At 36.7% G+C, this 15032-nt stretch overlaps 2 protein-coding genes across 4 annotated transcripts in view; one reads left to right on the top strand and one right to left on the bottom strand.

Annotated features, from left to right (window-relative positions):
- phkb (phosphorylase kinase, beta) overlaps window positions 1-15032 on the bottom strand; it is a 69906-nt gene that overhangs the window by 53903 nt on the left and 971 nt on the right. For 2 of the 3 annotated variants that reach the window (XM_059513831.1, XM_059513821.1), the window contains exons 2-4: window positions 12623-12709; window positions 6278-6416; window positions 2933-3032 (exon numbers count right to left, since the gene is read on the bottom strand). In XM_059513831.1, the coding sequence (XP_059369814.1) occupies window positions 2933-3032; window positions 6278-6416; window positions 12623-12709 (326 nt within the window). Of the gene's footprint in view, window positions 1-2932; window positions 3033-6277; window positions 6417-12622; window positions 12710-13874; window positions 13969-15032 lie in introns of all 3 variants that reach the window. The other variant, XM_059513840.1, reaches the window with a different exon arrangement.
- LOC132107703 (T-cell immunomodulatory protein-like) overlaps window positions 267-15032 on the top strand; it is a 203699-nt gene continuing 188933 nt past the window's right edge. Inside the window, exons 1-2 of the mRNA XM_059513876.1 lie at window positions 267-376; window positions 4815-5155. The gene's annotated coding sequence lies outside the window, so the exon portion shown is untranslated. The remainder of the gene's footprint in view (window positions 377-4814; window positions 5156-15032) is intronic.

The following is a 15032-nucleotide window of genomic DNA, read 5'->3' as shown; positions in this document are numbered from 1 at the left end:
AATAATCTATACTTCCCCAGAAAGTGCTTAAAACAGTAGGTCTAACAGTCATATGACAAACCAATGAACAGATCAGTATAACCAATTACAGTGAAGACGACTTGAGTGACATTGATTTTTTCTCAACTACAAGGTATAAAATGTACATGTATATTTCTGTTCAGGGTGTCTCTCTTGGTTGTTGTGAACAGTGGCCTCCTGGCCGTAAATAACATTTTTATTCCTACAAAGCGCAACTTGGGAGTTGTGTCTGGTATATGCTGCGCAGCTGAGGAATAGAAGTACTAAAGACTCTACGTTTAAAAGACCACCACAAAGACAGTGATAGTGTTGGAAGACTATAGAGCCGTCCTCGGGCTGAGGCTGTAATACTCGGGTTAGTATTAAAGATTGTGTTGGACCAGCGTACATCTGAGGAGGACTGTGAGAGGGTATAGATGCTAAAGACCTGTGTGTTCATATGTGACTGAGGTAGTGATAGAAGCTTCTTGACGGGGACGTCGTCACCATACTTCAGGCAAGTATTGGATTCTATTGTAATTATTTGGGGAATTCAGGGAATTAGCTCGAGATACTGTAGTTATTATATTAACAACTAGTAGTGGAATTACACTTGACCTACGATAAACACTGCTGTGCCAGCTTTGTCACTGTCCATGTATCAGCAATAAAGTTGCTCTTTATTGCACTGTGCAGTTTGTGAATGAGCAACAAACTTTATACTACAAGTTACACAATTTCTATCCATTTTTCACTTAACTATTTGGGTACTATTGGATGGCCATTAGGGCTGGGCGTTATGATGATATTATCGTATATTGATGATGTCTCATAAGTATCGCGATGTCGATTGTCAACACTCAGGTAACAGACGATTATCGACATTATCAGGGAAAAAAGACAAATGATAAACCTAGTAAGCTGCAAACAAATATTTTACAAAGCACCATAGTCACCACACCGGTCTTTTTGCATGCAAGAATGAAATAATTTAGTAAGAGGGCTGGGAATCGAAAAGCTATTCCAATTTTGGAAATCTGATGCGTAAGGTAAGGAATCAAATTACTTGTTAGAAAATTACATTTCGATTTTATAAAATTACTTTTATTTTTATAAAATATTTATACAATTTCTGTATGCATATTTATTTCAAAAGATTCAACTGCAAAAGACGAAATAAACTCACTTCTGCACTCGTGCACGGTTTTCCGCTCTGAACACACACACACAGCACATGCACAAAGCACACACACAAAAGCCGCTTCTATACATGAACACTGGACTAAGCTCTCTTTCTCGCATTCTTACACTTTCAAAGGTCAAATGCACACAGAATTATATCAAAATATACTATAAATACAACCAGTCATGTCTTAAGTGAACGCAAAGAGCTGCTGCCAGTCTGTTAATGTTAATCAAAGAACAAAAATTTAAATCCCTCACTGATCTTGACTGAATCACTTCTGTAACCTCAGTTTATATTTTATTTGCCTGTATTTCAGCGCTGACTACTGTAATGGCAACATGCATCTGTGTATGCGATTATTTTGGAGATGCGTTCCCATATAATTTATTCTTATTTAGGGTATAGGTCTTTTCTATTTTGATCTGAAGTTCAATAAAAAGTCCAACAGAAAAAAAGACTGCATTTCTGGTTATTTATTTAAACAGAATGTATAATGATGGAAAACTATAAGAATAACAGGTATACTTAAAAGACCCAAATTCCTTCAGCGCACATTTCCGTGTAATATTTTTAAAGGTTTTTTAAAACATGTAAACAGTATAATTATTTTTAATAAGGCTGAGATATAGAACTATAAATTCTTAATTAATTTGCAACAAAACTATAAAGTTTTTGTAGCCAGAATATACTCCTAGAATGTCCAACTTTACCATGATGAACTTAAAATTGGGTTCTATTATTTTTTCTCAACAGTTCTCTGAAATTCATTTAAACACAAATTTGATAAGTACAGAGGGGAAATTATTAGCAACACCAAAATAACAGCAAAGCTAATGTTTTCTGTTAGTTTAAGCACAAACTAAGAAAAGTAAAACCAAACTTTGTGGCAATAATTAAGACCAAACATAAGCGCTCAGCTCTAATGGGCATGTTGTGCCCAAGCATGAAAGACTAGTAACACTCCTTTGCATTACTTAACAGTTCCTTTCAGTTGGTAATAAAAATGACCAGCTGGACCAAAACAGGAAGCAAATGACCACAGCCGCTACAGGCAGCACACCATGGGAACTTTGTTAAAACCCTGATTGCAGCAATATCCAACTTTTAAATATCACACAAAAGCTTAACTGGCAGCCACTCAAATGCAACCCCACAGACAACCCTTTAAATAATGCCCAAGCACCATCCAATTTGTAGAGTGAGTTCACACATCTGCAGTCAAAACCAACTCTTTATGCGGTGTCACAGACATAGCTGCCACAATCCAGTGTGAGAGCTGAGGGATGGACAGAGAGTAATCACAGGCAGAATTGGCAAAACAAGATCAGCTATTTGATTTCCAACTTGTAAAGAAAACTTAAAAGCAGAGTTCATCCAAAAATAAACATTCTATCTATCATCAATTACTCACCCCTGTGTGGTTCCAAACCCATTAGAATTTTGTTAATTTTTGAAAAACAAAGATATTTGTAATGAAGTGCTAAATACAGGCCATGTGATCTTGCCAAACTTGTGCCAACTCTGCGCACAAGGGCATTTGACCTGCAAGCTGCTGCACATGCGTAATCTTAACCTTACAAGAACAGTACCAAACATGATCAAGAGAACTGTAAGGTTATTTTGCAGTCTGAAACCATTCAGGGTTGAATAAACTGATCTTCAGCAGGTTGCTCGAGTTTTCAAAAGGCAAAACTGATGCATGCAGCACTGCTGCATTCTGTCCTGTGGTGTGACGCTGTGACCCACCTTATCAGACTGCCGCATGTAGCAGTACAAAATCCCCCGCATGCACTTGATGGCAGAGTGCTCCAGTTCATGAGTGCGGCCCATGTCATCATCGATGCCCCTGTACAACAAACATTCTGCATGAGTTCCTGGAAAACACATTATTTTGAAAATACAGATTTTATTTTAAATAGCAAAGTATCTGCAGCATGTCATTATCATTTACTAAGGCAAGTGTTGCTTGAAACTAACACAGTCGTACAAAAGCGAACATGCAAATGAGACAGACCTTTAACTCATAGAATTAAAGCTCATGCAGAGCATGCATGTGCACACACCACCCACATACATTCTTACAGAGACAAATAGAGAGTAAGTAATGGATTCAGGCCTAGCTGTCACATTGGAATCATCTTAATTAAACTCCTCTGACAATGCAATATGCAGAGGTGAAGACTGATGACTATGCCTGTCTCTAATATACGCCTGCTCTCTATTTTTATACTCGCATTCGTCCTCTAGAGGAACAACCATCACCAGGAGGAGTGAGAAGGGGGAAAAACACTTTGTCTTAGGAGTTTAATGGAAAGTCTCTTCTTGGGTGCCCTCCTATAATTCTTGTAACCTTGACCCGGGTGTGTGTGTGTGTGTGTGTGTGTGCATGGTATAGATATATCATATGTGCCATATTGTGACATTTTTAAGGTTCCTAATATTGTTTTGGGAGTCTCCTACAATAGATTTACATGCATGCAAGGTCAAAAAAAAACATTTAATTCTTAAAATAAGCATTTCATATCACATCATTTTCCAGCGATTATCATACTCTACTTACAAAGCAGTTCAAAGATTCAGTCTAAACCCCTCCATTCCATGAGCCTACTCTGCTCTGATTGGTCAGATGGCTCAGTCTGTTGTGATTGGCCTACCGCATACAGCCTGTGTCTGAAACAATACGCCCATTGCCATATTTCCATATTTTGAACGCTGGATTGAGAATTTAAACAGCTATTATTCATCATCCTTACAGGATGTGATTCAGTGGAGCCAGCTGGTCCAAATAAACTGGGTACTGAGCCATCTTTCAAGAACAAGCGTTTTGTGAATCATGCTTTGAACTCCATGAGATTAGAGGAGCAGTTGACAGTGTTTGAGGGCGGGTCAAGTTGTTCACGGAGCACCTGGGCTACATGTAACATCGGCAACATTTCGCAAATTTGTTACCCCGTGACTGAAGTGTGATTCGAGTTACTAGTGACTCGTTTAGGCTGTTCAGAGTTGATTCTTTTGGGAGACAATATCTTTATTTATCTTGAATTCTCAGTTTTACAACTTTGCAGATTGTTTACGCTCACACACAGCCATTACACACTGCATGAAAAGCAAAAACCAAATGGCACAATAGGGGAACTTCAAATATCTATAACCAATTCACTTTTTACTAAATATTGGAAATATTGCAAAATCTGGTGAAAATATACACCTAAATAATAAGAGTGAAAATACTTAGGGCCTATAAATGTACATATTTCTACTTTTTTCTCTAAAACATTAAAACTTTGCTTTTCTAGTTAAAAAATGACAAACATACTTGGACAGAATTGCATTCTCAGTTCAGCTGTTAATAATTATTATGAAGGACAAACAACCATGGCTGTTAAGAGTAAAATTAGGAAAATATTAGAAAAATAAACCTACAAAACAATATGCAAGTGTTTGGTTGACCCAGTCGTATTATTACGAAGTGAAAGTAAAACCAAACCAATCAGACACTGCCTAGAAAAGGTCATGCATCAAAACCTCCTGCCAGAACAACAAAGACTTTTATTGTGTTTTTATGACGCTTTTTTGTCCTTGTCACAGAATGCTTTTTTCAAAGTATCTTATTTTTTTTGTTCAACAGAAATCACAGAGGTTTGAAGTGACAAGAGGCTGAATAAATGAAGACAGATCTTATTTTTGGAGGGAAATCTGCCATCAGATGAAAGAAGAAAGACGCCGCAAAACACAAGGAAATACTGCAAGTGAACCTCTTGGGAGAAAGTTCATTTTTAGGATGTAAAATGATTCCGAACACAAATCCAAATCACTGAAGTAGCTAAAGAACAAGATAAATGTTCTACAACAGCCCAGTTGAAGAGCGAGCAGGTGTTTGGTCATAACATCTTGGACTCAAAGTGACTTTGAACAATCCCCCAAGAGGAACCAGGGTTTAGCTCCAATATCTTGTTTAAGAGCATAAAGGTGAGAGTTCCTCAATTCCTCCTTGCAGAGTTTGAACATATAACCTTTAAGCTATCCGGTATACAGCACATCCCTGGATATTAAGTTCAGTCTAATTTTGTCTTAACTGAGCTTTGGAAACTGCAGTGTAGTCCACTAATTTGAGCACTGGAACAGATGTATCTGGATCAATGTGCCAGAATGCACCCGATCAGTTGGCAGAGTTACCTCAATGTGATTAAGCTGCCACTGATCAGAATTTAACACATGTGAAGAGTGAATACTTATACTATACTACTTATAAGATTTTTATAAAAAAAAGTTTCTTACAGTATGCTCACCAAAAATGCTTATATTGGAGTAGAAATACAGTAAAACAGTAATGTTATAAAATATTATTACAATTTATAATAACAGTTTTCTATTTAAATATATTTTAAGTAATTTATTCCCGTGATAGCATCCCGTGAAAGCTGAATTTTCAGCATCACTACACCAGGCTTCAGCGGCACACGTTTCTTCAGAAGTCATTCTGACATGCTGATTTGGTGTTTAAGAAACATTTCTTATTATTATCAATGTTGAAAACAGTTGTGCTGCTTAATATTTCAATGGAAACGGTGATACATTTTTCTCAGATGAATAGAAAGTCCAAAAAATGGCATTTATTAGAAATGGAAAATATTGTAACATAAATGTCTTTACTTTCACTTTTGATGAGTATTAAGAAAAAAAAAACTTTCTACCAAGTCAAACCACAATACTGCTTATCTGGGCCAAATCATAGACATAAGGTCTGTTCACACACCAAGAGTGGCTCAACAACCAGTATGAATAAACGTTCACATGTTTTTGTGCATAATACAACCCATCTGACAATAATAACAGATATGCTTTAAGATGTTGTAAAATAGCTTGTTCAGCCTTTTGCATACCACATCACACTTACCTTACACTTATCTCTTGGCTTGTTGTTGTTTTTTTAACACAAACAACTTCTTATATGCAGAATTTAGCAGTTAGATATATGTAGCACTGGGTCATATTGATTATCATCTTGCTCATATTGACAACGGATTAATGGATTTTGCTTCATGATTGATGAGTATACCACGCTTGTAAATGGGACCACTAGAAAAGTACCTGTATGCCAATCCCAATGCCCAGATACTGGCAGCGCAGTACAAGGAGTCTCTGATTTTAGCCTCCTTACAGGTGGAAGAGGTCTTCACTGGGAACAGACCAGTGGTAGGGCTCTGATAATTCAGAATGGTGCCCTTCACTAGAAGAAATGGGAGAAGGACAGAGATAAAATCAGATATAGTGTTACAATCAACAGCATGTGTCTGCAAAAACACGCTTGCTGGACCTTGCTGTTTACACGTCTTTGATGAACACCTTTTCACAACGGCTATTCATGTCATCTAACATAAAATACTAGAGCATGTATAATTAATTAAGCTAAATAAATATTACTGCACGTTTAACTTCTACATCAATATTACTGTATGAATTTAAAAAATTAATAAAAATGGCCACACTGTTTTATCCATCACTGTGCCCAACTGTTAAACTTCCTCTCTCTCCACTGTGTTTTCTCTTTACTAATGTACAATCATTCTGAATAGGACACTCCATTTTTCATCAGCACATTACAGCTGCAGAAATGAAGGGGACATTCATTCCGAGCCATCATTTGTTATGTAGAGTTTGGGTCAATTCAAAGAGACAGTGCCAGCAGGGCTGGGGGACAAGGAGACACTGGGGGGAATTAGTCAGAATATTAATACACTCTTCAGAGAGACTACAGTAATGATTACTCCGACTCCCACCGGAAGAATCCAACAATCCAGAAAGGGCGATAAATATGTCTTTATCTGATTTGGCCTTGTAATGTGACTGCGGTTGATGCCGGCAGGACTGCAAGGAAGACTGCCGTTTCCATAATGTTTCGGGGAGGAACAGGTCAGAGATCAATTAATCTGGAGAAATCTGCCACACAGCCTGCTATTACTGCCCATTTGCTCTTGTGAAAACCTTCAATTACTAATCAAGAAAATCTCATTTGCAGTCATTTCACAGTCGGCATGGCACACGGTGGCATCCCCTTCTCTGGCGAAGAGAAAATAAGTGAAATTAAGTATTATCCACAAGCATCTTTAGCATGAGGGATGGAATGCATCACAGCACTCTAGATGCAAATTCTTTGAAGACTGCATCTCTCTCATCCTCTATCAGCATAATGCACCTCTAAATCAACCCCTAACACGGAAGCACGAACAGTCTGTTTCCACGAGGAAGCCATTTTTACACTCCAAGAAGAATGGGTTGGGTGGAAGTGGAAGACCAGTGAGAAAATAGGTGGAGACTGGACAGAGGAGGAAGACAAAGAAAAACAGAGAAAGAGAGACTCTTTTGCCCATTAAAAGTTAAAGCTTTTTTTAAAGATAGCAGAACTGCATTCACAATAAACAGGCCGGAGAAGAGAAGAGGAAATGAGAAACACTGAAGCAGGATGTCATTACTACATAAATGTAGAAGCCATATCTGCTGATTGGCTTCATCACTCTGTGTCCTCTCCACCAGTAAGCTGGTATGTGGAGGACGTTCTGGCGCAATATGGCTGCCGTCGCATCATCCAGGTGGATGCTGCACACTAGTGGTGGATGAGGAGATACCCCCTGTCTATGTAAAGCGCTTTGAGTGCCTAGAAATGCACTATATAAATGTAATGAATTATTATTATTAAATGGGAAAACCCAGAAATGAGAAACACTGGAAATAAAAATGGCAATAACCGTCTACAAAAAGTTCCTGAACATACACCATGCTTGTTGCATGTAATGTGCTGCATTCATATTATACAGTGCATATGACAATCCATCTCGTAGTAAGCTGAGAAGCATTTCAGCTTTAAGGAAGAGTCTGCCAAAACTATAACTATGCAAATTTTGAAACTTGCATTTATTTATTATTGTAGGATTTGTCTTATAGGGAATGACATGGGTATTCACTTTCAAAACGGGATTACCCTGCGCTAACCCTGTATGTTTTTCTGCTTCAACCATGACTCATTCAAAAGGATCATTGAAATGAGAAGCATCCTCTCTGTCACTCTTCACTTTTGGTTTTCTCTCACTTCCTCTCTTTCTCACCCTGCAGTGCTCTCATCTTAGCGTTGGCTGTCTGAGTTTTAAATGAGCTTTAGGAACAGGGTGAAGTCTGGCTGGAGGAAAGAGATTGAAAACTTAGATGTCATGTATGCAGTTTCAAGCAACAAGGCTCTTCCATCATTTTTTTGTGGAGGATGAAACAAGTTCATTGAGTACTCTACTAATAAACTGAGGAGTAGAATAAGGTGTGCTAGACAAAACAGAGGAGGTGTTCTCGCAATGTGCAAACACAAAACTTTGCTACAATATTATTACAATTATTTTCTCACTGAGACGCAATGACCACCAATAATGTATACTGACCAAGTACCTACAGATTAATTTGCATGTTCCACTTTTTTCAACTGGTTAAACTCAAATTCGCAACCAAATATAACACAAAACTGAATAAGACCGCCATTTGATACATTTCTACAGTAGTACCATAGTGGAATTTCTTCCAAATCTAAAAATGTAAATACTATCAAATAAGTTCAGCTGCACAGGTGTCTTTCAATATCATTACCATCTACACAAGCGGACGACTTAAGAACAATTTTGTACTGCAATGGACCACGTAACATATACTGTAGTGAATTTTAAACTGTGGAGAGCTGTCATTATTGTTTTGTAAGAACATTTTACAAATGAAACCATTATATAATGCTACTTGTTAGTGTTTTAGGTCATTGTTTTAGGAAAGACGAAGTGTTTGTTGGTTGATGAACTTTGCTAGTGTTATAGAATAATGACTTGATTTAAGACATTTATGAAGTGTTTTGGTAGTTTTTGGTATGTTTGCATTTTGGATATGAAATTAACTGCTGTGCCAAGGTATAAGTTAGTAAAGAGAACTGTGTGAAGAAATGTGTAAAAAAAAAAATAATAATAAAATAAATAAATAAACACCTTTCCCTTGTAAGGCAAGGCAAGGCAAGTTTATTTATATAGCACATCTCGTACACAATGGTAATTCAAAGTGCTTTACATAAAATAAAGTAAAATAATAATGAAGAAAAATAATAACAAGAATAAACCAAGCAACTTTTAAAATTATTAAAAAAATTACTTATTTAAAGTGAATTTAAAACAGTTAGAAAATGATTTTACATAAAATAAAATAAAAAAACAGTGAAAATATAGTGCAAACATTGCACAGTGCTCATTCCATAAATGCACAGCTAAACAGATGAGTTTTAAGTCTAGATTTAAATGTGACTAGTGTTTTAGCACATCTGATCTCTTCTGGAAGCTGATTCCAACTGCGGGCAGCATAGTAACTAAAGGCGGACTCCCCTTGTTTTGTGTGAACCCTTGGTATTTCAAACTGACTCGATCCTAATGATCTGAGTGGTCTGTTAGGTTTATATTCAGTGATATATCTGAAATATATTTCGGTCCTATGTCATTTAGTGACTTATATACGAGTAAAAGTACTTTAAAATCACTCCTAAATGTAACTGGAAGCCAGTGTAAGGACCTGAGGACTGGGGTGATATGCTCAGATTTTCTGGTTCTAGTCAGAATCCTGGCAGCAGCGTTCTGGATGAGCTGCAGCTGTCTAATGGTATTTTTGGGAAGGCCGGTGAGGAGCCCATTACAATAGTCCACCCTGCTGGTGATAAAGGCATGAACTAGTTTCTCCAAGTCTTGGCTGGAAACAAAACATCTAATTCTTGCTATGTTTTTTAAATGATAGTATGCTGATTTAGTTACTGCTTTGACATGACTACTGAAACTAAGGTCTGTCCCCAGAATCACACCAAGATTCCTGACTTGATTTTTAGTTGTTTGACCCCTAGAGTCAAGGTATGCATTCACCTTTAGAACTTCATCTTTGTTTCCAAATGCAATGACTTCAGTTGTTTCCTTGTTTAACTGAAGAAAGTTCTGGCACATCCAACTATTAATTTCATCAATGCATTGGCAGAGGGAGTCAATGGGGCTGTAGTCATTTGGAGATAAGGCTAGGTAAATCTGGGTATCATCAGCATAGCTGTGATAGGCAATTTGGTTCTTTCTCATTATTTGACTTAGTGGAAGCATATACAGACTAAATAAGAGCGGTGCAAGAATTGAGCCTTGTGGGACTCCACATGTCATGGACGTCCACTTAGACTTATGCTCTCCTAGACTCACATAATAGCCTCTCCCTTCTAAGTATGACCTGAACCATTTGAGTACCATCCCAGAAAGCCCAACCCAGTTTTCCAGTCTCTCTAGTAGTATGTTATGATCGACAGTGTCAAATGCAGCACTGAGATCTAGCAATACCAGCACCGTTATTTTGCCAGAGTCACAATTTAAGCGAATATCATTTATTATCTTAATGAGTGCTGTCTCTGTGCTGTGATGCGGTCGAAAACCAGATTGAAAATTGTCCAGGTATCCATTTGAGTTTAAGTATTTGTTCAGCTGATTAAAAACTACCTTTTCTATAATTTTGCCTATTAAAGGAAGATTAGATATTGGTCTAAAATTGCTCAAAATGGTGTTATCAAGATTGCTCTTTTTCAGGAGGGGCTTAACAACTGCAGTTTTTAGGGAGTTTGGAAACGTCCCAGAAAGAAGTGAGGCATTCACCACTTCTAAAAGATCTGCTTCTAAGCAGTTAACCACACTTTTGAAAAAAGATGTGGGAAGTGTGTCAAGATAGCAGGTTGATGATTTTAGGTGCTGCACTACGTCTTTTTTGCTATCAATTTTTTCAAAAATAGACATAGTATCTTTTTGATATTGTGGCCGAATCTGTCTGACCTCTGCATTACTTGAGGATGTGCTAATCGCCTTCCTGATATTGATGACCTTCTCAGAAACTCATTGCATTTGCTGTCTGAGAGCATTTCACTGGGAATCTGACTTGGGGGGTTTGTCAGTCTCTCAACAGTGGCAAAAAGAGTACGAGTGTTATTTAAGTTACTGTTTATAAGGTTTGAGAAGAAATTCTGTCTATCTGTGGCTAGTTTCACATTAAAAGCATGAAGGCTGTCTTTATAGATGCTATAGTGAATTTCGAGTTTCGTCTTCCGCCACATCCGCTCAGCTTTTCTGCACATTGTCTTTTCATAGTCTGAACTGCTGTTGATCTTCTCCAAACTGATTTCTGTCTATTTGTTTTCTTACTGACTATTATTGGAGCAATATCATCAATAACATTCTTAACTTTTAAGTTAAAGGAATCAAGGAGAATATCAACAAGAGTCTGCAGAAATGCTTGGTGTTAAAGATATAGCCTCCTTAATTAGTACACTTGTGTTCTCGTTTATGCATCTTCTGACAGAGACAGATCTAGATTCAGTTGTAGCAGACATCAAAATATCAAAGAAAATACAGAAATGTACTGATAAATCGTTCTCGGTCATAATAAAAAGTACATTATACACACACACTATACACACACACACACACACACACATATATATATATTATATAAGCAACATGACAAATAGTTTTGTGTTTAGTTTTTATTTGGCAATTTTCATATGTTATTTAGAAAAAAAAAAAATATTATAATAATTTAATTTTTTGGCCAAATTGTGCAGCCCTACTTTTTTTTTTATCACACATCAAACTGCATTAAAAATGCAAATTATAAAAATAATTATTATTATTTTGTCATGTGGCTTTAAACATAAGTACAAAAAAACGTTGTGACCAATTTCCCTTTATCTAGTAAACTATAAGAATGAATAAAACTATCAAGAAAACTCTTAATCTTTAAAATGCTGTTTCATCTTAGCAGTATTTATTGTCATGTCGAAGACTGAAATTGAAAGTGAGATTAGGTGAAAGGAGAGGGAGAAAGAGGGAAGACAGGAAAAGAGATGAGTATTGATTAAGAGCAAAATGCACAGAGGAGCTCAGCAATGATTGAAACCATACTAGCTTCAAATGAATCTTTTAGTGTCTGGACTCAACTCATTTTCTGATTAATATATAATTAAAAGTAATGGTTTGGAGACTTTTTGAATCCTCTAATTAAACTAGGAAACATCTTTCCATGATTAAATTATTTTAAAATATGAGTAAACATCAGTGCACCTTAATATTCAGATCAACTATATTAGAGAAAATCAGGAGTAACTTGGCAATTTGTACACAGCTTGACACCTTAAATGCATTGCTTTATAACTTTGTACTTGTAATTAAAATGAAAAGAAAGGTGGTGCATCTAGATGAAGCCATGACACAACAGAATGAGGTTAAATGCCTCACTTAAAGACCATAATAAAGTGCTCAAGAGATGTTCTCCCACTATCCTGAGCCGACCATACCATAAAACACTCAGATCGACCTCTATTCTCCAACAAATTACATTCAGGACATTTATTCTCACCTGCAATATAGAAGCGGTCAAGTTTCTCCCAAACGGGCTCATCCTCCCGGTGCAGTGTGGATAGCTTAAGGGGTTCATAGATGGAGCCTGATCACAGAGAGCAAAGATAGAAATTAAAGAACATTTGAATTGACATAGATCTGAAATATTGTGATGCTTATCTCATCTTTAGATGCTATTCAAGTATCTCTGGATGGAAGTGATGAGCATACTTCAAAGTCAGCATGGCTTATTGATGATGCTGCTATAGACAACTGACCCGCTACAGGCCCACTTTTGGGCTATTTAGTATGCAGAGGCTGAGCTGACTCACCAAAATCAAAATCTGCTTCATTTAGTCTCTGTAACCTAAATGGTTTTCTTTTCCATTTACAATGCTAAGAGCAGCGAAATGTAGATTTACTGGGGTGCAAAGGCAGCAAAGCATGCCAGGAAAACAATCAAAGCAAAACGCAAAAGACTAAAGCTATTGTTCTCAAAATGCATATCAAATTGAACGTCATTGCAAACACACACAGCTTGATTGCAAATTTGAAGGCACTCGCATAAACTCTGTGAAAAATGGAACCTGACACCAGTAAATTCTTTTTTTTTTTTTTTTTTTTCAGTGAGGACTGAATTTCAGGGGAACCCCATTAACTGGAGCACTATTTCAGACACATTTAACTTCGGAGCAATTTACATTTTAATAGAATCGACCCAGGGTCAATACCTCAGGTACTGAAAATTCACATTTCCTAACAATTTAGCATAATTCAGCTTTTTAAGTAGCAGGAACAAAGTCATCTCTTTTTAAGATAAATCCAGCTAAGCAGTGCACATCCAATAGGCAAATGAAAGATACTCCTCATTTTAGCTGCACCACATCGATATAAAAGTAACTTGCCTCGAGAGGAATTAACAGATTTGATCAGACATTGACAGAAAGAGATGAGAGGTACTGGACTGCATTACTGATTTCATTAATTCACAGAATTCCCCCCATGATATCACAATGGTTTATTTATGACTAACCATTTACATCTGATTAAATATTACAGATGAAAAACTAAAATAATTATTTTCGCCAAATTAAAAAAATAAAATAAATTAAGCACCCATTTGGAATTGTGATTGTTATTGGAATGTATTGGCTTTCAAAAATTAGAAGCTAATAGCCTCCATTCCTATAGTGGTAATCTAAAACAGAAAGTTCTTATTTCAAAGTTAATAGGTGTCTTTTCCATGGACCAATGGCTACCTCCCAACTTACCACATTTCCGGAGTTTGTGATGGACATTCACTTCATTGGCAGTGTTGGCCATTTTTCATTAGTTGAACTCTACGCCAGGCCTCTATTAGTTAAACTACAACATCAGTATAATTCAGAGGGTTAGCAGAAAATAGAAAAGACAAATTACATGGAATCACACAGTGAGATTTTCTTCAGGCATGGTTACTGAACGGGCATGCAACAAATTACATTAGACACAATTGAAACATGATCTTGTATGACTGATGTGAGGGGAAGAGATGACAATTAAAATGTGCAGAAATGTCCATGACACCACCATATGAGCTAAAACGCTAAGCCAGCTTCTATGGTAATGACTGACAATTTGTGATCTTTAGTCCTATTTTAATGGGAAACGTGCAAATCTCAGCTGCTTAAATGTTTATATCGTTTTACCTCACAGCTCTTTATATGAATTTGGTTATAAGTATATCCAACTTTACCCCATACATACTAGGGTGGACCAGTTTTATGGTTTTAGAGTCACGGTTTCGGTACAGTTCAGTATGTGCTATGTTTATGGAAAAACTATACTTAAAAAAAATATATATATTCTATCTAACTACAAGCACCAGCACAAATAAATACAACAGAGTAAAGATACAAATATAATAAACAGTGATGTTCAGTTTTTTAGGTAGGTCTAGCATTAATTTTTAGGAACAGAAATTGAATAAAGTAATCAAATGTAAAACAGCATTCTATACTGAACTGTATAAATTAAAGATTATTCTTTATTAAAGTTACATAAGCTTTGCAATGAAGAGCAGTGAGTGATTTCTTTGTTGTTCCTGTTCGATTAATATAAAGACTGTCACTTTAAGAGAATGCACTGATACAGTAGGCCTACGTTCAGCTGGCTATGTCTGCTGTAGGATACTTACCAAGACGGGCATTTTGACATAATTTTTGTGTGAATTTGTCCATTTAAACACAATTTATGCGCGTTCTGAGGCGCGGGTTTGCGCGCTTCGTATAAGCGAACGCACAAATCTTCGCACTGCGCGCGCAAGCTTGCGTCCTTTGGTTCTTATGTTTAAACCTATTTTTATACAGTCTATGGTTTAAACTGACAAAGCTTAAATGGGTTTAATTAAAACAGATATCAACTTGTGCTGTTCAGGTCTCACCTGTTGC

Source organism: Carassius carassius, chromosome 2 (genome assembly GCF_963082965.1).
Source record: "Carassius carassius chromosome 2, fCarCar2.1, whole genome shotgun sequence".
NCBI classification, from domain to species: Eukaryota; Metazoa; Chordata; class Actinopteri; order Cypriniformes; family Cyprinidae; genus Carassius; species Carassius carassius.
Note: the sequence above shows the minus strand (reverse complement) of the source record. Positions and strands in the feature narration are given on the sequence as shown.